Source organism: Trachemys scripta, chromosome 1 (assembly GCF_013100865.1).
Source record: "Trachemys scripta elegans isolate TJP31775 chromosome 1, CAS_Tse_1.0, whole genome shotgun sequence".
Lineage (NCBI taxonomy): Eukaryota > Metazoa > Chordata > Testudines > Emydidae > Trachemys > Trachemys scripta.
The window spans coordinates 181,645,748-181,670,408 of record NC_048298.1 but is presented as its reverse complement, the minus strand read 5'-3'; the positions used below and the strand labels follow the sequence as shown (position 1 = coordinate 181,670,408).

Sequence of the window (24,661 nt, the reverse complement as noted above, 5' to 3'; positions counted from 1 at the left end):
GGCAGAGAGTGTTCCTTCGGACATTGAACAAAATATTGTACTGCCGACAGAGAGACATTTGAATCTTTGACGCAGTATGTGGGATGTCAATTAAATTGGATTGTGTTATGGAAGTAAATGTGATACTATAAGATGTGATACTATCCTGCATGATTAATTTTATAGTTAGTCACACTAACAACATTTTTTTTCCTCCCCCAAAAGTGGATACCCTGAACAACCTGATTTTCAGCAGGGCCTCAACTCAGCTTCCTAATTTTAATGTTATTTTGTGCTGCAAATTCACAGCATCCTTCTGTCACTGTAATACAACAATAAAACCATATAAATTTTGCTCAATCCAGCATGAAACCCATATCCCACCAGGCCAGTTCCCTTAGCCCTTAGGGGCTAAATGAAACTGATGTCAAATATAGAATTTTCAGCCTGCTGAAACTGTTAGACACATGCTATGTTACTTACACACACCACTTACAAAAACATAAGGCCTAAGCCAAAGGCGTCTCCTTTGCTTCCCACACGGCTGTAGTTGAGGAAGATGTCATTGACCATAAAGAAGAAAGTAAAACATTTCCCCTTAAAGCTATAGCATTCCACACCAAGAAGACTTAACTTTCCTTACTAAGGCACAGCTGTGACGCTGTCTGTAAAGTTTTGGTCTTCTTGTAATTGAATAAGTTTATCTTGGAATACTAAATTAAGTTACAATAAAAGCAGGTGGTTAACTATCACTTTGCAATCCCATGAAAGAAACAACTGGACAATTGTGGTGTTCATGAAATAACATGAATCAGTGCCAGTGTATAGCTCTTCACTGTGATGATATTTAATCCACTTTAATATTTCAATCTTAATGCTTTATAAGGCAAATATAGTCTCTACTTCCACAGTCTCTTAATTTAAAATAATATTACAAATATTTTAGGACCTACAAAAATGGTGAACTGGCAGCCTTTGAAACTGAAGTCCTTCCTCTAAAAAAAAAAAGTAGTACAGAGGCAGCTGGAATGCAAGCGTCTCTATGTTACTTCTCCACCCAGGTGCAGGGTGGGTGAGAAGAAGATGTTAGTTCAATCTCCAGATGTATTCGGTCTTGGTTGTCTGCAGAGACTGCCAGTATGAGCGCAGCTCAGTGCTAATTGTGGTGATGGCTTACTTATTTACTAGAGACTGGACCATGCCCACAAACTCATTTCAGTATCAGATGGTAACAACTACTAGCGGTTACTGGTAACAATTTTTAGTCACTATCAGGCATGGCTAAATATAAACTAGTGGTAGAATTTTCAAAAGCCCCTAATTGTCTTAGAAGCATAGTTCCAAGGAGAGACAACGGGACTTGTGCTCCTATGTCACTTAGGTGCTTTTGTAAACCCCAGCCTGGCAACCTATAGGTGAAAGGATGTATATTCCATTACAAACCCCGACTCACCTAGTCCTTATTAAAATACAAAAGAAACAAAAACAAAAACAGTCTTAGAACTGTTTGCAAAATGATCTTGTAACATATTTCCTTTAATAATGAGCACTTTCCATGGAAATTGCTTAATTGGTTTTGGATGCATTTTCATAAGAAATGTTTAAAACAAATTGACTAAAAATTAAGGTCTATATGCTTGGATTGTTAAAATTTCTGACCAAATCAATATGCTGCAGTGATGGATTTTTATTGCAAAGATTACAAAGAATTACTTAAGCAACAGAGGGTCCTGTGGCACCTTTGAGACTAACAGAAGTACTGGGAGCATAAGCTTTCGTGGGTAAGAACCTCACTTCTTCAGATGCAAGTAATGGAAATCTCCAGAGGCAGGTATATATCAGTGTGGAGATAACGAGGTTAGTTCAATCAGGGAGGGTGAGGTGCTCTGCTAGCAGTTGAGGTGTGAACACCAAGGGAGGAGAAACTGTTTCTGTAGTTGGATAGCCATTCACAGTCTTTGTTTAATCCTGATCTGATGGTGTCAAATTTGCAAATGAACTGGAGCTCAGCAGTTTCTCTTTGGAGTCTGGTCCTGAAGTTTTTTTGCTGTAAGATTTTTTACAGATTCAGACTAACACGGCTACCCCTCTGATACAAAGAATTACTTGTAGATTATAATAATCTTAATAATTATTAAGAAGAAGAAAAGGATTAGAATTACCGGTAGGCACTATGGAGGTATCTTGTGGGTAGAAAGGATGTTGTAATTGATAGGTACAAGTCTGGTACTCATAAAAGCTTGGGGGTAGATAGCAAAATTTGCTAAGTGCTGTCTATATGTTGTGTGTCTGCTTATATTATTTTTGAATTTTCTAAAAAGCCCATTGCAGAAACATCTGGGTTTGGGTTGACATTCTTTGCACTAAAAACAGTTGGTTTTACATTTTATAAACAAATTAATAATTAAAATAGTCTCCATCCAGTGAATTACAGGGTCTCAGCTATTCTTAGCGTCAAAATTTTTTTATTCACAAGGAAGAATTAATGAAGAAGTGTAGTTAAAATGGAGAAGGCCAGATTGCGCTGAATAGGAAGTCTTTACATTGAGCCTTGACTACAACCAAGGGATTCCAGCAAACAGCGTTGGGGAGAGATTTCCATAGATGGAAATCTATCTGCACTTTTCCCCTTCCTAAAGGACTTGTCTGGTTTTTGTTCTTAATTATTGTTAAAACCAACATTATAAAAAAAATGGAATAACTACTCCAAATGATAAAAATAAATTGTTTAAAATTAAGCCAAAATAGCAGTGTTTGCACTGGTGTAACTGGCTACAGAAGGTGCTAGGCAGTGGGAAATCAGGCCCACTGTGTTTCCCCATAATCAAAGAGGAGGAGCTGAATTACTATTTAAACATGTCACTGTCTAAGAAAGAAGATAATAGACATGTCGCTGTCTAAGAAAGAAGGTGCCATAAGAGCATGAAAACTTTCTGTATTTATTGACCAATCTACAAATGGATTTTAATATATGAAACTTATCACAAATAAAGTAAAGGACTTATTATCAAGCACATATTAAACGAATGTCATAGCAATTGCTCCAAAGGAAAAAACAAAGAGAAACCAACTCATGACATGAAAAAAAATTGTCATAAGCCATCACCACAGTAATCTCTCTTCAAGAAGAAATGAATGGGCCCAATCCTGAGAATGCTGAAACATGGGAGTAACATAGTGAGTTGAGTTATTAGCGTGTGAGTAGTTCCATTGGACTCATTGTACACCCTATTACTACTGCACCAGTGGTTGATACTTAGTTTTCCAATGCAATATCTTTCTAATATTAGTTACAATCCATTGTCAGGTCTGATCCTACAGTGAATTACACAGTGGGACTATTCACATGAATAAAATTATTCAGGGGCTTTAGTATTTGCAGGACCAACCCTGATTATAAAGACTAGGGGTCATAAATTTTTTCACTTCCTGTTTTAAACTACTGAGCACTATTAATATGTGTGAGGTTTAACAATTGCCCTGTTCCAACTCAGGTGGGGCTACAATTCATTTGTAAGGCACTTCTGGATGAAAGGAATTACGTAAAAGTATTATGTTATCATAAATTAATAAAAATAAATTCAAAACATAAAAAAGACAATAAGAATAGTAACAATGTCCAGAAAAAAAATGAAAAAGTCTCTCTGTCTTTATACTTTACAGCATAAGCTGATCAACTGGAATCAGAAAAAATGTTTTGTGATGATATTGCACATATAAGTGCAGTATGGAGTTTATTCCCCCCCTGAAGCATCCAGTATTAGTCATGGTTGTAAATATGCTATTGAACTACAAAGGCCACTAGAGCATTTTTATATGACAGTTTTTATTCTCTCATTAACATACTTCTTATGGGGAGTTCGCCTGAAAATCAATAAAGGAAAAGGAAAATGTTAAGGCTATGAGTTTAATATGAATATGTGAAGAGGAGAAACAAATGGGAATAATATCTCACATGTGATTAACACAAGAAACACAAGTCATAGATTAAAAATGACCCACTGGAGATATAAATACAATCAAATATATAGAGATTAATGATAAATTATTTTTTGATACCTCAGGTCCATGGTTTTCATTCAGGCCCACCTTTGTTAATAAGATTGAAAACCCAAAAAGTGAGAAAATAAGACACGGACATTTTATAGAAAGACTTCTGGGGGAAGAGCAGCTAAACGGATTAACATCATATCAACATTTTCTAAGGGTCGTGGTGGATTCTCCATCGTTTATAATTTTTCAATCAAGATGGGATATTTTTTCTAAAGGAAATGTTCTAGGAATTATTTTTGGAGAAGTTCTATGGCCTGTGATATACAGAAGGTCAGACTAGATGGTCACAGTGGTCCCTTCTGATCTTGGAATCTCTGAAACTAAACATCTAAATGTCCTCTCAAGAAATAGGCAGCCTAAGTTGTTCAATGATAGGAGAAAATACCTTAATGCTGTGATTTGTTAGTTCATGGTGAAATATCTCCCATGCAGCAAAACTCCTTTAATCAGAAATCCCATGCTACTGGTACAAATTTATCAGAAGGATTCTAAGCTTTTTCTTGGTCAATAGACAAAGGGTGAGATACAACCTTGATATAAGCAGCTCCTGCTGCTCTATAGTCAATATGACTGGGTCTGTTTAAACCAGTGCTGAAATTGGTCTAAAGTATTTAACTACTTAAATTGTGCTTTAGATCTAATTGAGGATTTGTGGCCTTGTATCTTTCAGTTGGGAAAGGTCAGTCCCGTGATTTCCAGGTCAGAACTGTTTGACAAGGATTGGTGCTATCCACAACTTGAGATGTGCTACCAGGCTCTCTAGTTTAAAGGGAACACTGTGAGCGTAAAAGGGGCTAAGAAAGCAAAATATAGAGGAAAAGAAAACTATCTTAAGTTATTTACAGAGACTTGAAAATTCTGAGAATAGAAGGCATAATTGAACTAGCTTTCAGTGCTGAATCATTACAATTCTGAAATGTAAATTGTAGAGCTTGCCAATACTGTTTCCATGGAATAGTATGTTATAAGCCTGAGTCTTTCTTAAGAATCTAGATCCTTTCTGGGGGAAATGGTGTCTTATATATGCTAAAATTTGGTGGAGTTTCTCTAGCTATAGGACAATCAAGGGCAACAGAATGGATAAGCAATAACATAAACCAATCTGAATAATCATTTTAACGTTTTTCTCTTTTTCCTGGGCTATAATAAGGCAGTTGGAATTATATTATAATGTGAAAGAACATTACATTGGTCTCTTCACTTCTGTATTTCCTTTGAGAACTCACACTATTAATAAGAGTTCTGCATTGGTTATTCAAGCAACTTTTTTATCATCCATCTCATCATTAGCCCATCTCTCGAAGGTACTTTGAGGGTTCAGACTGGTGCTAAATATGTACCAAGCGCCCATTCCAGCTCCTACTAAAGTAAATATAAAAAGATTTCATTGAGGGTGACTAGGCCTACCCAAGACTAAAAATCACTGATGCCAGGTGTTCAAAAAAGGGAAGGAAGGAAATTGTGAATATTTTCTCAAAATCTTCCTCTCTCTCCCCCCCCCCCTTTTTAATGTCAAAAATTGTAAAAATTTCTATCAGTTCTGCAGCTGTCAAATTGAAAGGTGGGAAAACCATGAAAATGTTGACTTTTCATAAATTTACAAAATTTAGAAAGTATTGACCAGCTCTGGCAAGTAGCTCAAGAAACTTCAAATGATGAGCCATTCCTGAAGCATAATGTATCTAGCTCTGCAAATCCACAGATATCCATTTTATATCCACAGATAACCACATCCGATGATGCAGATATCCATGGACCATTTTTTCAGATTGCGGATGGATGCAGATTCAAATTTTATATCTAAAGCCCTGCAAATCGGTGGATATCCGCTTTATATCCACAGATCTTGGCATCCGCGGATGCAGATATCAGCGGATTATTTTTGCGGATCAGATGTGGATACAAGTTTTGTATCCATGCAGGGCTCTAATAATGTAGCCTATCTTTCATAGCCAACAATTTCTGAGGGTCGCAAATTACTGCAACAGGGAATAAGTAGCATCAGGTTTCCAAGAAATTAACTATTGAATCCAAGTACTAGTATCGCCAGCAAAATGAAGGATTGCATAGAGAAATGAACAGCCGCAAACTTTCATTTGTGAACTCTCATCCTGGCATAATCATTGAATGATATAATTTAAGACTAGGGATATGTCAATTATATTACTTAGCACTTATATGGCAATATTTGTGTTCTAAATGGTTTACAAATGTTAACTTGTGGTCTAGATGGTTATTTAAAGAAGTATTCTATTGTTTAAGGAGTTTCCAGGAATGCTGAATTCAAACCCTAATCTGACATTCTTTTAATTGCCTGATAATATGGGTCCTGATCCTGCAAGAATTTACACATGTGCTTAAATATAATTCCTGTGAATAGTTCCATTAACTTCCATGGACTATTCTAAGTATGTAAAATTAAACACCTGTGTGAGATGGCACCTAGATGTACTAACCTGAAAAGACTGGAAAGCTAAGTAGCATGGGCTCTTGGAACCCTTGTAAAGCACCTGATGCAATCTGTCCTTTTCCGGAGAACCTCAAAGGACACACAGAAAATGCATCACACTAAACTCCTTTGCTTCAAGCAATGATTTATCTTTGAGTTACTGCAAAAGAAAGTGTGTGATTTGACCTTCTCTCAGGTAGGTGAATGGGAACAGCAAAAGCAATGCCCTCCTATGTCTGTGTGCCCTTTTCTTCAAGTGGAACAGGTTAGATGAACATCCATGAGGGATGGTCAAGGTGTACTTGATCCTGCTTCAACAAAGGGAGGTGGACTAGATGACCTCTTGAGGTACCTTCCAGTTGTAGTTTTCTATGATTCACTGAGAGGTGCTTTATAGTGATTCTTCCTTCCCTTCTCAGGAACTGTCATACTGTTTATCAGACAATTCACCTTGGCTGGGTATGCATGGCTTTACATGTTGTGGTCAGACGAAAAAGTAAATTGTCAATTAATTCAGATATCATCCCTTTGTGGTGTCTCTGCTGGAGCACAAGGACTAGGGTGGAGGGTAGAGGGGTTAATGTGTGTGTGGAAGTAGGGGGATGATCTAAGTATCTGAAAGCATTCCAAAGGTTAAAGTAAGAGTTAACTCTTCCCCACCCTCTCTCCTCCTTGGGAATTGAGGGAAATTACAGCCCACCCAGACTAAATAACAGTTTGCTTGAAATAATGACAGGCATGTGTGCAGAAGAATCACCGTCATACAGACAAAGGGAGGACATTTTTTGCATTTTCTTCTGACCGGGTAAATGTGTCAGCTCCTGTCCAGAGAAGAGAGGCATGAATCTCCCCAACTTCCCCATGCACCAGACTCTCTAAAGTCAAATGTCATGGAAAACCTCCTGCAGTGATATGTGTCCTTGCAGTAAATACAGGAAGCAGAAAGTCACTGTAAAACACCGGCTTGCTAATTCTTTTCCCCGTTAAACAGAGCAACTCATCCTTTTTGCTGGTTGCACAACCCCCGCCAAGTGGGATATCATGTGCTTTACAGCCCTCTGCGCAAGGGATCACTTCTAAAAGCCCCAACAACTTCCTATCACCATTTAAAAAAAAGGCATAAATCTGTCTCATCCACTTAAAAAAATACACAAATAACAAGAAGGTAGGGAAGGAACCTTGCGGGACATGAGGTAAGCAAAGCTTAGTCAACCCTGATCAGTTGTGAAATATCAAAAGATCCAGGCGACACTGTGGCTTTAAATGATTCAAAGGAAATCTTGTGTTTTTCTTAAACAAACATTTTCTCCCAGTCTCTCTCTCCTCCCCTCGCTCCTTCCTCTCTCTCCTGCCTTCCTGTCTCAGTCCCTCTCTCTCTCTCTCCTTTTCTCCTCCCCCCTCCGTCCCTCTCTCTTTCTCCCCCCCCTCCGCCCCCCAGTTTCTCTCTGTGTCTGATTAAATGAGAAGGAAGTGTGGGAGTGGTGGTTTTGAAGCTCTCCCTTTAAGAGGCAGCCTGCAGTGACGAATTGTTGAAATTGCCATTGCAGGATGGCATTCCGCTATAAATTCATTGTTCCACCTCCTCTCATCTTCACATTTCTCTCCCTTCTCCTCTTGTTCACATCGACAGACTGGGGATAACAACCAGCATTAGAAAGGGAGAAGTTGTTTTACAAAATCCAGGGCATTTTTTTTAACCATCTCACCGGAGACGATCGAGCCTTTTTTGGCGTATGCTTCTTCTCCTCTCTTCAAACAAAAGGGGGCAAAGGAAGGCAAAGCACTAGCTTCTGAAAGTGCCGATCTGCATCGGATCCCCCTGCCTCTGTTGAGGAGGATGATGCAGTGACTACAAGAGAGAAGTGGAAGAAGAGTGAAAAGTGCTCAAACTTCTCCGCTCGCCGGGTGTGAGCCTCACTTGTTTGCCGCCTGTTCAGCAGTTGTTTTAGGATTGTGGTGTTCTCATTCCATGTGCTCCTGACTTTTCCCTGCAGAGAAACGCAAAGTTCAAACGCGAGCTGCCTTTGTTGACATTTTTTTTCTTCCTCCCACTCACACTTGCTTCAACCTTGGGAGGATTTTTTTCCCCTCTGAAACTCCTCCGTTGATCTCCACCGGCTGACTTTTTTTTTTTTTTTAAGAGAGACAAATATGGTCCTGAAGTTTGTTTTCCTGCTGCTGACTGCGGAGTTGCACTTTGCTGTTGCCAAGACCGGAGCTCCAACAGCAACAACAGCAGCACCTGCTTATGATAAAACCCAGCCGCCTCCCGGAGCAGCATCAGCATCAGCATCCCCTCACCCTAGCCCCCAGCAGCTGTCCCGGACCAGCGGCCTGGTGCAGAACATTGACCAGATCTACTCCGGGGGCGGCAAGGTGGGCTACCTCCTCTACGCGGGGGGCAGCAGGTTCCTCTTGGATCTGGAGAGGGACGAGCTGGTGGGTCCGCAAGCCCCTGTGCAGCATCCCCGCGGCTGGGCTCACTGCTATTACCGGGGCACGGTGGACGGCAGCCCCCAGTCCCTGGCCGTATTGAACCTTTGCGGGGGGCTGGATGGCTACTTCGCGGTCAAACACGCCCGCTACACGGTAAAGCCCTTGCTCCGGGCTAAGGGGGCGGCCCCGCGACGGGTCTATGGGCCCGGCTCCGCCCTGATCCCGCACCTCTTCCGCAAGGACCATTTCAGCTTCGAGACGGTGCCTTCGCGCCCCAGCTGCGAGACGCGCGGCTCCGGCCAGGCCCCGCCGCTGGGAGGCAAAGGCGGGCTGCAGGGGGGCCAGGAGCGCCCCGCCCAGCCCCAGCTGGCCACCGGTGCAGCGCTAGCCCCGGGGCCCTTTGCTCCGCCCGGCGCCGGGCGCAGGAGCAGGCGCTCCATCTCCAGAGCCCGCCAGGTGGAGCTGCTGCTGGTGGCTGACGGCTCCATGGCCAAGAAGTACGGCAAGGGCCTGCAGCACTACCTGCTGACCCTGGCCACCATCGCCTCCCGGCTCTACGGGCACGCCAGCATCGAGAACCCCATCCGGCTGGCCGTGGTGAAGGTGGTGGTGCTGGGCGACAAGGAGAAGGGGCTGGAGGTCAACAAGAACGCAGCCACCACGCTGAAGAACTTCTGCAAGTGGCAGCACCAGCACAACCCGCTGGAGGACGAGCATGAGGAGCACTACGATGCTGCTATCCTCTTCACCCGGGAGGTAGGTCGCCTGAGGCCCTGGCACCCGCAGCCCAGCCCCACCAGGGCTCAGCACAATGTGCAACAGCAAACAGGCCAGACGGGACCATGGCTATCACCTAGTCTGACCTCCTGTATAGCACAGGCTAGAGAATGTCCCCACAATAATTCCTAGAGCATAGTTTTTAGAAAAACACCCAATCTTGATTCCAAAATTGTCTGTGATGGAGAAGCCACCATGGTGCTTGGTCAATTGTTTCAGTGGTTAATTACCCTCCTTTCTTGTCTGGCCTGATTTCCCTTCCTCCTCCGTTGTTTCCCTTTCTTTGACAGCCCCTTTGCAGTCCTCCAGTCTGCAGGGTAGGTATCTGACCCTGACTTCTGCTGGTATGTAGGTCACTACTCTGGACAGCAACGAGGCTGATTGCAAACCCGGGTTGTGTGGGAACCTACTGTCATTTCTTAACCAGTTGCTTAGTTGACAGCACAACAGAATCATTATGATTTTTAAAAAAATAACCCCTCCACATCTTATGAGTGGTGCTATCTAAACCGAGGTGTAATGAGTGCAGGTGCTTTGCAAGTTTCTCTGGCGCATCTGCCGATACACTGCCTCCCTGGCCTGCAGCATTCCACGTTTATTCCAGAGTTGAGCCATTCTTGAATAGAGACTGCAGGTGTTTAGGTCTGGTGTTAATTTGTATGACTGGGACTCGTGACTACTAGAGACTAAACCAGGGGTCGACAATCTTTCAGAAGTGGTGTGCCGAATCTTAATTTATTCACTCTGATTTAAGGTTTCACGTGCCAGTAATACATTTTAATGTTTTTAGAAGGTCTCTTTCTATAAGTCTATAATATATAGCTAAACTATTGTTGTATGTAAAGCAAATAAGGTTTTTAAAATGTTTAAGAAACTTCATTTAAAATTAAATTAAAATGCAGAGCCCCCCGGACCCGGTGGCCAGGACCTGGGCAGTGTGAGTGCCACTGAAAATCAGCTCGCATGCCGCCTTCGGCACGCATGCCATAGGTTACCTACCCCTGGACTAGACCTAGATCAGCAAATTCATCTCCACTTGAAATATTACATTGCTGTCATAGTCTGTTTCACATATCCTTGTTAACAGTAGTGCATCTTTCTTCATTTGAGTATAGTCACAGTAAAGAACTGACAACACCCATTGGATCAAATTAACCCAAGAATGAATTTGACCCATTGAGATTAGGAAAACAGAATGAATTGGTAAATAACAATTTAAGGAGCACATGACTTCCCTGCTTAGCTGCTGTAATTTAACATGGTATTCCCAGCATGACAGAAAAATGGCACTAGGCCTGGAGGAATACAGAACTTGTGGTACAAGACTAGGACTTAAATATAAGACACATAAACAAAGCCACACTAACTCATGCAACTCAGTTTGTGGAGGAGCATGTAGTACCTTGCTATCCATATAGTAAAAAATTGGTCTCCTAATCAATTAAAGGCCCAATACCACAATTCTCATCCATGCAAAATTCTGCCTCAGTGCCGTAATTGCATTGCCATACATAGTTAAGGGGCACTGCTCCTGTGGACATGTGGCATAGTTTATGCAATGATCTACTGTAAGAATATCCCTTTCAATTATATTTTTTCTTTCCTCAGTAAGAAAATAATAAAAAACTGTGGGACTTTCTGTTAGTTTGAATTCTCTTGCTTTGCTACATCACAGGAGACTGCCAAAAAGGATTCTTTGGATGGTTTCTGGAAGGAGGTACTCGAGGAAAGGGGAAGAAAAAAGCCTGGCTTACTTTTATAGCCGTAAATATTTGAAATATTAGGCGCCGTCTCTGTCATCCCAAACTTGTACAGCAGGCGCTTTCTGGTGGCAGTTCAAACCCATCCATTGTGTTTGTTAAAAGCTATATCAGATCTCATTTTAAAACAGTCACCTTGCTAATTACAATCTGAAAGAGAGGAAGCTAGCTTGATTGTATCAGACTGCTCTTGTTTGTGACTAGACATCAATATTGAATAGCGATTCTGGGCCAAATTCTGTCACTCTTACATTTCTCTGTAAGTACTCCTGTCGATTTCAATGGGACTAATCGTGCTTCACGCAAATAAGGATGGCAGATTGTGGCCCTAAACTTTGAGATGATCACTAACGACTGGACTGCATTGCATAATATCTTACTCTGTGAGTTAGGCTTCAAAGGGATTAAGGGTGGTAGAATCTGATCCTAAACATTTATTTTAGATGAAAATTTCACAGCAAAGAGCAAAATATCACAATTTCTGCTGTCTTTTTGATCTTAGTGATTATAGTAATAACATTCATATGACACATTAGCCTTCATATGGAAAAATAGTTTGCACTGTTACCAAACAAGCAGATATATGTTCCAAGAAAAATCACTGGCTGCGGTTTGCTTGGTAGTATATGGTTTTTGACACAATTAATTATTTGACATATCCCCAGTTGACGTAAATCAGCATAGCTCAATTCAACTTAATGAATTGCTTCACTGATTTACATCAGCTGAGGAGCTGGCCCTGTATTTTAAACTCATGGAGGTTGCATCAAAAGTTTATTTGGCTTAATGAGAAAAAAAACACAGGTATTTTCTTACTATGTGCATTCCTGGATTGGTTTTGAAGGGAATGTGCTGAGATCCATACCGCTTTCATTTCATGGTGTTGGAAGGTTCAAAATGAATCTCAGTTAGACCTCAGGATGTAAACATGAAAAAGGGTTAAAGGATCAACAAGCAGACGAGATACAGCTCCTAGAAAATAGGATTTTTTAACCTCAAAGAAAGATTCCCCCCACACTCAGAGTTTTATTTTTCAATGAGAAGAAGCAGCAGTTGGCATGAGTCTCCAACTTCTACAACTGTGTTTTGAATGTATGAAGTAGGTTCCTTAGCAACTAGATGCCAAGCTATGGCTCCATGTTTTCATGGGCTCTGAATGCTGCTGTGCTAAGTTTTGTACATCCAGATGTCTTCTTCTAAATGGCTTGTTTTTCAGGCCTGGAGCAAATGTGTGAGATACATTTTCCGTCTGTTTATTAGCCAAGGCCACCTTGAACTTTGCGTCTGTGTGTCAACAGAATAATATTGGCAATTCATTTATCAAACTAGCACATTTCACAAACTTTAAGTAACTCATTATGCATCATCAGTGTGTACATTAAGCAAGCATATTACCATATAGCTCTCCAGCATAACACTTACCTTGATTCTGGAAGGACTCTCATACCATAACTCATATTACACACAGCAAAATATTTTAAAGACACACTGATCTTGCTTGAATGTGAAAGTGCTTTCAAGGTCCTTTCCCTTGTTCTTGTTTTCCTTTCACTTTTTTTTTAAAGACAAATCAACACATAAATGTTCATAGTACTGAATGCACCGCGGGCTTTCCCTCAGTGTAGAATTACTACCAGTAATTATGTTGTTAGTATTTAAACTACAGGTAGTGCCTATGCAATCTGTTTTTAAGCAGAACTACTGAGTCCTGATTTAGAAAAAGCAATTGACCTTTATGGCTCAATGATAGGTGATCTGTTATCTGTATTTCATTTGATAAGTGCTTCAAAATGAGCCATGCTGCGTAACACAGGAGGTCAATATATAATTTGCAAGGGATCCGGGTTTAACTCTAGCTAATATAGACAAATGGCCAGGCTTTGAAAGGTATTTAGGCACCTAGTGGGAACCTGGATCCATAGTATGCATTGATATCAACAAGTGCTTCTCCTGAGTAAGGATTAAAATATCAGACCCATTCGTTTCAATTAATCCTAACTCTTGTATGACAAATTCAATGACTTGCTCCTCTGTTATCAATGTTACGGAAAAGTGTTATAGAATTTAATAGCGGTGAAATTTTTAAATCACTAGGTTCTGTAGAAATGTGATAGGGTTCTACAGAGATTATTTCAAAGCCTACACAATTTAATAAAGAAAAATATTCTTTCTGTAGGCATAGTTCTGTCACTTCTGCTCACTATGAGAGAACCAGGCCCTGTAGGGTATATGAATTCTGTAGAATGGTTAAAAAAATCTAATATAAAGTTGATAATTTTCCATTAAATTCTGTAGGACTTTTCATTAGGGCAGATAAATACATTCTCCATAGATCTGTTATTGTCTTTGTTTATTTTGTGACTGTGTCTCTAACTGTGGTTCTAAATTTCTGGGCCAAATTCACCCTTTGTATAAATTCATGGACTTTAATGGAGTTACACCAAGGATGAATTTAGTCTGTTTTGCTTAAATCTCTTTTGTTTATGTCTAATGCTTAGACTCTGGAAACTATTTATTTGCTGTATTGACACAGCTTATTGACGCTATTTGTCACAACACAAACACATGAGTGATGTAGTTTCCAAACTGTACTTGAACCAACACCACTGTTTTCTTGGGTTAAGTCTTCTCAGCAAGTACCCAATAAAATCAGGCCAGATTAACGAGTGTGAATGTGCACAGCACTGTCTGCCCCTTTAAGGTCTTGCAGAGTCAGGGAGCAGCAAGCCCTGGCCTAAGGAGAATCCATCAGGCAGGTGTTGGGAACCAGCTGATACAGCCAAGCAGCAGCTTTAATGACTGGCTCTGATTCCCAGTTGGCAGATATAAGGACCCAGATCTGTGAGTGGAGGGGACATGAGAGACAAACACTTTCCTGAGCAGCAGTGGAAGGCTGCAACAGGGCAGGAAGGCCCTGTGGTCCCCCCGAGGCTAAGGGAGGGCCTTGATCTCCTTGGGTAGTAGAGGACCCTGCAGTACCAGTCCAGTTCAGGACTATCACTTTCATTTCTTATCACTATTTTTTGCCTTTGTGGGGCAGAGGAATAAAAGAACCTGTGCTGAAAGCTAAAACAGAGTTAGGTGTGGCTGATTGGCCCATCCACCAATTTGGGAAAAAACAATCATCTTACAGCCCCAATCTCAGGCTGGGCCAACCATCTTACAGCCCCGACCACCAAACATCCCTCCCTGCAAAACCTGATTGATTCTGTGAGCCTCTGCTCCAAGTCACAACACCACTCACTCAGATTTGGCCAGTCATGATGGGGCAAATCTGTGTGAATGGCGCTGTGAACTAGCGCTTGGGCCCTCCACTTCTCCCACAACCACCAAACCAAACAGAGGTTTTGCTGCATGCCCCCTCCTGCCCCGAAAATTTGATCCCTCCCCCACCGCCAGTTAAGACCCTCTCTTCAAGGGGATAGCATTGTTAAGAGTGTATTGTTAAGAGTTTATAGGTGGGGAGCAGCACAGTGAAGTTTTGGCTAGGGCGACAATTGTCTTCTATATCACATGCTCTGTGTAGTTTAAGGGTGGGGCAATTTCCATAATGCACAGGGTCCCAAAATTATTTAATCTGGGCCTGTGTAAAATTCCCCCAACCTATATCATTCATGACCTAAGATAAACTTGAATGCAAGCTTCCAGAGGAGAACTACTGAAAACATCTGGACAAAATCCCATTCTCTTTCTTTCCTTTCATTCCACCTTGAATCAAGTGAAAACTAAAATAGATACTTCTCACAACAAATACAGGCAACCAGAACATGAAAAAGTCTTTCCTAAGTACTGGTCAGCATAGTCAATGATAGTACCGTCATGCCTGGCTCTAACAAAAAAGTTCACATTAGAGCCAGAGGCCACAGTCCTGCCCTTTTCCACATAGCAATTATATGGGTCCTGCTTATGTGATTTTGTTTAACTATCAAGCTGACAGTGCTGTTAAAATTTAACAGCAAGCATTGGATTATCTCAGCTCAATGGATGATAATTTCATTGAGTGGAGAACATGCTTTCTTTGGCTCTGTTCTTTTTTTTTCACCATCTCATCCAAATTACTATCCTTTGTTAGTAAGCCAGAGGTCACTCTGTCATTGTGCCAATTGCCAGCAGTATAGCTACATAGGTTTTTGATGTTTAATGTCCAGTGTAACTGATCCTTATTACACTGAGCAATTACAACATTTGCTGTCACTCTTACTTGCAGAGCGGTTCCATTGACCTTATATAAATATAATATGTTTTGTGTAGGAAATGTCATTGGGGAAAATAATATGTGGTAATTTTGTGTGTGTAAGTAGATGTGAGAAATCCGTTGCAATATTTCCCTATATTTGTGTTGACTTCCTCCCAAAAAAAAGCTAGGCCTAACACAGTTATGCACAGACTTCTAATTGTCTGCCAGATTACCAATTTGGTAGCCCAAGGAACTTTTTTTCTGGCATGTCCAGAAACCTCTTTCAAATAGTTTTTACAGTTCTAACATGCAAAAGATGTTACACTATGAAGAATTAAGTGTGTTTGCTAAAACTGAAGAGCATGGTTTATGAATGGAAGAAGTGTGGGGAAATGTTAAACTTCTTGCTCAAAGTATATCTAGCTAGCGCTTAAGAGACTATTTAATGTCAGGGTTCAAAATTTGCATCTGTTACAGGTAAGTTTATTCCAGTTCTCAGATGTACAACTGGAATTAAAGATTTTCAAGTGAAATTAGTTACTAGTCTCAGTAGGGACACTTCACACTTGTCTTCATTCACAACAATGCCACATGTAGGTGGCAAAAGATCAGACTTTCTTGATTAACTTCAAGAATGCCGAGAACATTTGGCCTTTAATGAGCTGTCTAATTAACTACTGATCTTACGATGCACAACTCATTGTTCCTAAATCATTTCTTTGCCAAACCTTTAGGATTACCAGCTATTGTCTCCAGTACAGCGAATGCATTTCCTATTGATGCATCATTTTGAAACTACTGCAATCTAGATCAAAGGGCAGGCTGAATTCTTTCTTTAGAAACAGCAATAAATGTTTATTCTTGAAAGTTTCCACCATTATTTGGAGATAATTAAGTGAGCTAAAGGTCAGATGAAATTAGACAGATATGAATGGGTATCTAACTCTTTAAATGAACACCACACATTATGTGGAAATAATGCTTGAAAACTAACTTAAAAGTATTATATGGGCCCATGCTTGCTTAGTGCTTTTGAAGCAGTTTGAAAAATTGAGCAAGCCTGCAGATATATTAGGTTACATCATTACATCAGGGTCTGATTTTAAGCAAGAATACTCTTCAGGTGCAATAAAAATCTCCAATATACTCCCAGCAACCTTACTTTAGGAGCAACTTTAGGAGCATCTGAGGTTGTATGTGACACTTCCCAGGGAAGCTAAGAATGTTATTGATACTTACAACTAACCATCAATAGTCAATGGGACCACTGAGGTGTATACATCAGGACAAAATTTGTCCTACAAGCTTCAATCCGCATAAGTATAAACAGGCTAGGTTCTTAATAATATAGTCCAAGTCTTTGCTATTGAAAAAGACCAGGCAACTAGGGAATGGGTAGCGAGGTGAGGTAAAGAGTATGAAAGCAATGTAATTGCAGAACAGTTGTCTCAGAATCATCATTTAGTAGGATTAAAAAATACATGGTGTACATTATACAGAACCACAGTAAAATGAGTTACATAGGTCAAGTCTGAGCAGCAATGGAGAGGCCGGGGAAAGGAAACGTAGTTGAGATCATGAGCTGAGAACAGCATGGAAATGCATGTCTAAAAGTCTGCCTAAGTTAATGTTGATAATGATAGCATTAACTTAAGTAAAAAAGATGCATCTATGCATAGTTACCCAAGATTGAAAAACAGGATAAACCACCGCTGGCAGTATGTAAATCTTAATCTCCAAAACCAAGCCAACGCAAGTTTGACTCTAGTTACAGCCATTGTAAAAGAGCAACCCACAGCCACACTCTTCCAATAATCACTCTACACCAAGAAGCTAACACCAGACAGCAATTCCAATCCCCAGACCACAGGTCCTCCTTCCACCACTACCCCCAACCTCTCCTCTCACGCCCAACTCTCTACCAAAATTCACTGACTGAGCCTGCAACGTACATCCACCCTTCTTCCATATTGCCTGGCACCTACTGCATCACAGGAATGGAGGCTTAGATGACCCAAATGACCAAAGTTTTTTCCACCACCAAATACTGGATCCATGGGTCTGCTCTCTACATCCACAATTTCTGTTGTTCCCTTCATCCCTTCTTCTTTTTCCCCTATAGGGGTTTATGATCACATGCTTCATTCCCTCCCTAAGAGGGAACATACACCCCTTCCTAATAGCATGATATCTTAGGAACACCATGGCTTGAAAGCTATGGCATTTTCGGTGTAATTGATCTCCTCCCTTGGGATTTTCCGGTTATGACCACTAAATAATGCAGCTCACTGGGGACTCAAATCGCCTTATGTGAAGTTCTGTAAAAACAGGAAAAAGGGTTAAAGAAATTATAGGGGACATCTTTCAAGCCTGTTCTATTTTGGCTACATTCAAATGTTATGAAGACAAGCACGGTAGTAACATTTGTTGGTGGGCTGTTTGGGTATAGGTTTGACTTTGGCATGTACAGCACTTTGGGCAACTACTGGAGATGAGAATACACTTTTTGGGCAGTGTTGCAAAATTTCTGAAAACCTGTCTGTTGTATGGTGACACACAGCATGCAGTCTGATGTGATGTCAGCAACATGACCATATTAACAAAGCATTGCTGAATACAGATGCCCTGGCGTGTTGAAAGCCACATGTATATATGTGAGACAAAAGGTTGGTGAGGTAATATCTTTTATTGGACCAACTTCTGTATATGTAGCAGTCTTGACATTAATAGAAGTGGCAGGGTGAAATCCCCATGCACCACCTTGGAAATTTAAGAGTAATATGTATATTCAGGCAGAATTCATTTAGTGAAGTATTGTAGTTAACATCTCTGTCATGAATCTACCAGCTTACAGAGGAAAATTCAGAAGTGAATCTAAGGGCTGTTCTACACACAAAGGTTATACCTCTTTAACTATGCTGGTATAGTTAAAGCAGTACAATGCCCCTAATGTGGTAGCAGTTATGTGGTATAAGGCACCTTTATACCAGTATCACAGCATCCACATTATGGGTTTTGCCGATATTACTATCGTGGTAAAAAAATCACACCCCTTAACAAAATAGATGTACTGGTACAAAAACTATGTTTAAAAGCAGGAGTAGCCAGATACGAGTGCACCTTCCTCTGCCTCTCTCCACATCTAAGCTGTAGCTTAGACTGCTCAAACTCAATTAAACACCTTTACGCCTGGTCTGCTCACAGCTTTTGTAATTGTCAGTGGCTTGATAGAAGCGGTCCATTTTAAATGGAGATTTGAAGGAAGGAAGAGAATCTGAATGATTTTAGAGAACAAAGGTACCAAGCAGAGAGATTTCTTTGACAGATGCATTTTAAAATATAGTTGTGTCTTCAAATGGCACTTTCATCCAACCATTCTTAAGTGGTAGATCGACTGTGGAATAGGCATATTTTGTTATTTTCTCTTTAAGCCATCTGACCACCTCTGTTGCACAGGGTCTGTTAATTGCATTTTACACATTACAGTATGCTAAACTTTCTGACAGATTTAGCAGTCCATACTATGTATATGTAAAATACATAAGGGCCTGATCCAAAGTCCATTGACATTTCAATGAGAGTCTTTCTGTTGACCTTTACATCAGGCCAAATATATGCATGGCCACTCAATGTAACATTAATGCTACCATCTGAAAGCAGAAGCATTGGGAAAGTTAATATTGGTTGTTAATTTTGTTGGTGAGAGAGCTCTGTGTAGCTTGAAAGCTTGTCTCTTTCACCAACTGAAGTTGGTCCAATAATGATTTGACCTCACCCGCCTTGTCTCTCTAATAGCCTGGGACCAACATGGCTACAACCACACTGTATAGTTTTTAGACACTCTAAAGGACAGAAAGAAAGGTTCAGTGGTCAGGGCACTCACCTGGATTCAATTCCCTCCTCTGCCTCAGACTTCCTGTGTGACCTTGGGCAAGTCATTGAGTTTCTCAGTGCCTCAGCTCCCCATCCATAAAATGGAGATAATAGCACTGCCCTTCCTGACAGGGATGTTGTAAGAATAAATACATTAAAGCCTGTGATCTACTGATGAAAAATATAAATATTATTAATTATAATTATGCCATTAAGGCATAGCATAGTTTTGTGGTTACAACAGGAGACTGCGAGTCAAGACATCTGTTTTCATACCCAGCTCTCTCTAAGTGATCTTGGAAAAAAATCACGTACAATTCAGTTACCTCATCTGTAAAATGGTGATTAATAATACATGCTGTACCTATCTCCTATGTTTTATTCTGAGGCTTAATATTGCATAGGAGATATTGGACCATCTCATTTTCTTAAGTATAGGTAAAAAATGACCTCTTTAGAAAGGAATGATGGTCTTGGGGCTAAGGCACTTGACTGGGACTCCGGAGGTCTTGGTTCAATTCGGGGTGGGCAAACTTTTTGTTCTGAGGGCCACATCGGGTTTCCGAAATTGTATGGCGGGCCGGTTAGGGGAGGATGTGCCTCCCCAAACAGCCAGGCATGGCCCAGCCCCCGCCCCCTATCTGACCCCCCCTGCTTCTCGCCCCCTGACGGCCCCCCAGGACTTCTGCCCCATCCAACGCCCCCGCCCCGTTCCCTGTCCCCTGACGGCCCCCAGGACCCTGTCCCATCCACCCTTCCCTGTCCCCTGATGGCCCCTGGACCCCCGTCCTTGACTGCCCCCCGCCATCTCATCGAACCCCGCTTCTCATTCCTGACTGCTCCACCCCGAATTCCTCTGCCCTCTATCCAAACCCCCCCTCCCCCCGCTCCCTGCCCTTACCACATTGCCTGGAGCACCGGTGGCTGGCGGCGCTACAGCCACACGCCCAGAGCACCAGGACAGGCCGCCATGCTGCCCAGCTGGAGCCAGTCATGCCACCGGGTCAGATCACAGCTCTGCAGCTATGCTGCCCAGCGAGAACTCGCAGCTCTGCCACCCAGAACATTGCGCCAGCGGCGCAGTGAGCTGAGGCTGCAGGGGAGGGGGAACAGCAGAGGAGGGGCCGCGGGTGAGCCTCCAGGGCCAGGAGCTCAGGGGCCGGGCAGAAGGGTCCCGTAGTTTGCCCACCTCTGGTTCAATTCCTAGTTTGGCCACTGACTTTCTGCGTGACCTCATTGTCTCTGTTCCACAGCTGTAGAATGAGATTTATACATCTCCCGCACCATCTTTATCTATTAAGATTATAAGATCTTCTGTGCAGGGACTGTCTCTTACTATACGTATGTATAGCGCCTAGCACAATGTGACCCTGATGTCAGTGGGAGCCTCTAGGCACCATAGTAATTATTTACAAGTCTTATCCAACTCCCCTCAAAGTCAATGAAAAGTCTCCCATTGATTTTCATGGGGGTGGGATTGGGCCATCATGCTTTTAAACTGCACTGAGATCCTTAGATGACTGTCCAAAGTAGTAGTAGTAATATCCGGGTCCTGCTGTTTGCAAAGGGCCAGTGACTCTACTTGTTGTTATTTGTGGGTTTAAAAATTTATTTTAATGATTTTTTTCCCCCTTTTCTTGGCAGGATTTATGTGGGCATCATTCATGTGATACTCTGGGAATGGCAGACGTTGGGACCATATGCTCTCCTGAGCGCAGCTGTGCAGTGATTGAAGATGACGGCCTCCATGCAGCTTTTACAGTGGCTCACGAAATTGGTATGCAGTGCCTTTTCTGTTCCCTTGCCAAATCAAACACTTGTAACAGCTGCATTAGTAACCAAAATACTTCACAATTAATTCCAGATTTCCCCTGGTTCAGATGTACACTTGGGGATTAAAGCTGTATACATATGCACTTTGGGGTTAACTAATAAGAGATCAGAAGACAAGTGAAGGCACACAGTAGGTGTTTCCTTTCTGACAATGTCATTTTAAATCAGTAGTTGAAGAGAAAATTCAAGGACTGCTACTGTCCAAAAATGTCAGTACATGTCCCTTATGAGAAAGTATGGGCCCGTTCTATTATGGTTTATATGCATCTAGCATACATACTGTGGGAAATAACTTACATTGCAGAATCACTAACTGGACCTTTCAGGAGCAATCATTATGAACATTCACTCAGTATGTATTTTATTGTCTGCTGAGTGGGCTGAAATCAGCTTTCATGGAATGGGCAAATGCCGATATTATTTTCACCCTATTAACATTCCAATTTTTATGGTGAAATGCAATATTAAAATCAGTTCTGAAATAGCTGAAAATAGTATTTAGGTGCCAGAGACTTAGTCTCAAAAATCATTCAACCATGTGTCAGCTGATCCTCAGCAGGCAATAATTTACACTAAAAATCCACTCCATGGCCTTCAGAAGGTGACATTTAAGACTGCATTAATGATGGAGGAGGGGTTGCATACCTGTAAATTACATCTGGTATCATATATTCCTCGAGACAGATTGCTCACACCTTCATCAGTTTTAATTTACCGGTAGATCCCACACTATGTTTCAGATCTTCACTTTCCTCAATCATTCACACTATCATGATTGCTGGAGATTTGTTTGTATAAAAACTATTAGCTCTGCAGCATGAACCGTAATGGAAATGGAAAACATAATTCTTTTAACATTCTTGGAAGGAAATAACAAGGCAAGAGACTTTCAGGCAGTGCCAACTTCTGAATTGCCTTGTACCTCATGCCAAACCAAAGTAAAGTTTGTTTTGGGAGTATCATTGCACTAGTTCAATTTTCAAATAGCTAGCAGGTAGGGGAAAAGAGTCCTGTGTCTAATATCCCTAGAATGGCAATTAGAAGTCACTTGGGCTTTACTCATGGTTTTCATGTTCGTGGCTCTAGCCCCTCTACCAGACACCCTCAAATAATAAAGAAAAATTAACCCGGCACTCTTGCAATGACACAGTCAAATGAAACTACAGATGGCTTAAGCTAAATCATTTGCTGTAGGAAAACCTATAAAATGATGTCAGAGTGGATCCTGATCCTGAAAGTTCTTAAACAGGAGGGCTGGAATCATAATAGGAGATAAAGCCGTTCTAAGTCATGAATTCAAAGCATTGGTAGATAGGTGCCACTATATGATAGTTATTCATTGACCCTATAGGAAATGCGTTTGCTTAGTTCATTTCCCAGCAAGAAGAGTCCACATCACAAAACCCACCTTCAGAACTGGAGCTGACTGATTCCCTCCTTGACACCCGTAGCCGAATGGCCAAGGAATTAAAGAGCATATAGACTGAATTATCCTCTGACTTCTAGAGTTGGCACCTCCAGCTAAAGGTTAATGCACACTGGCAGAGAATGATGTGAAGGCTTGCACTGCTGCCATTCATACTAGATCTGTTCTGTGGATACTTTTCACCAGCAATAAATTCATATAATATTTTTAAATATCTTATACATTAAAGAGAAGAGAGGAGATTAATAAAAAGATGAATGAGTAATATGATACCTTTAAACTCAATGAGAAAAAAATATAAACATATTTGAATTATTTTTAGTGATTTGGAAGCAGATTTTTCTTTAAAAAAAAAACCCACCACTTTCTTACCTAGAGGTTTACCGTGGACCTGTAAAAGCTATAATTTTAAATATAAAAAAGGCATGGATTGAAACTAGTGGATAAATAAGTACCCTACTGCACACAAAAACTCTAGTTCTACGTTGTTTAATAGCCAGGTTTTCCTCACCATAAGATTTTAAGAAAAAGAGGGTATTCAGTCACAGAATGGTCTTTGTGTGTGTGTGTGTGTTTGTTACCCAAAGTGTGAGATGCTGGGAAGTGTGTGTGTGTGAGAGAGAGACCCAAAGTGGAAGACGCTGGGGAAAAACACACTAACATTGCTTAGTCTGGTACTTAGATGACAGTAAAGGTCAAGAAAAATAAAAGTGTGGTGGGACTACCTTGTAGTTAAACTCTTTGGGAAAAACCCTGATGTGTCTAAGCTGGAGGCCGAATTCCTTCCTACCATACTGGAGTCTTACAGTTCTCTTTTTTTGCAGGAAGGGAGTGGCTTTAATTTTACAGTAACTTAGTTATTCAGTGGAATTCACCTAGCAGAGCAGAAAACACCCTCAGGGCAGGGGTATTCTACGTATTCCAAAGCTAGCTGGTCTTTTCTATTAACAGGATTGGTTAAGCAAACCAGCTAAGAAGCAAATCAGAATAATTGTCTGCAGCTCTTTAAGGGATTTGTGATGTGTTATAACATGAGAAACCAAATGTGATAACTAATTAATCTGATCCTGTGAATTGTTGTACACCCTTACTTTGCACTGAATTCAGCGGGATTTGAAGGCCTGGATTTGAAGGCTGGACCTTTTGCAGGATTGTGTCCTTTTTTAGGAAGATCAACAAAATAAATGGAAATAAGGATCAAATCCACAGCTGTATGTGCAACCCAAGTATACAGGCTGGGGCTGGGTAAATGGATAGGGGGCCAGAAGGGGACTCATCTGCCTGCTACAGCATGGAACCTCACTGGTTCTGCTACCAGCAGGACTTCCACACCCACATACATGGGGTTTCTATTTACCCCTGAAAGAGAAAATAGGTGAATTTTGCTCAGTGGTTTTTAAAAGATTGAATATGAATGACTAGCAATGACTGGCGAAATCAACAGAGGACTATGAACATGAAAGCAAAAACAAACTAGTGGAGTCTTGAAATAACAACATTCATAGAGCAGTGGTTAGCAGACAGTAAGTTAGACTTGGAGAAGGTTTCATAGCAGGGAACTCAGCAAAGTTGGGCTTCAATTTTCTCCTACTTATACTGGTGTAAAACAGGAATAATTTAACTGAGCCCAGTGAAGTTAGACTCACATAAAACGGGGGTATGGTGAAGGAGAATCAGGCACAACATTCTTCATGCTAAGGATGTTGCATAAAAAACAACAGAGGGTCCTGTGGCACCTTTGAGACTAACAGAAGTACTGGGAGCATAAGCTTTCGTGGGTAAGAACCTCACTTCTTCAGATGCAAGAAGACTTGCATCTGAAGAAGTGAGGTTCTTACCCACGAAAGCTTATGCTCCCAATACTTCTGTTAGTCTCAAAGGTGCCACAGGACCCTCTG

At 41.2% G+C, this 24,661-nt stretch overlaps 1 protein-coding gene across 1 annotated transcript in view; it reads left to right on the top strand.

The window, feature by feature from the left end:
- Nucleotides 1-7,977: 7,977 nt before the first annotated feature.
- ADAMTS5 (ADAM metallopeptidase with thrombospondin type 1 motif 5) overlaps nucleotides 7,978-24,661 on the top strand; it is a 53,692-nt gene continuing 37,008 nt past the window's right edge. Inside the window, exons 1-2 of the mRNA XM_034793147.1 lie at nucleotides 7,978-9,673; nucleotides 21,149-21,281. Coding sequence (XP_034649038.1) covers nucleotides 8,633-9,673; nucleotides 21,149-21,281 — 1,174 coding nt within the window. The 5' untranslated portion in view covers nucleotides 7,978-8,632. The remainder of the gene's footprint in view (nucleotides 9,674-21,148; nucleotides 21,282-24,661) is intronic.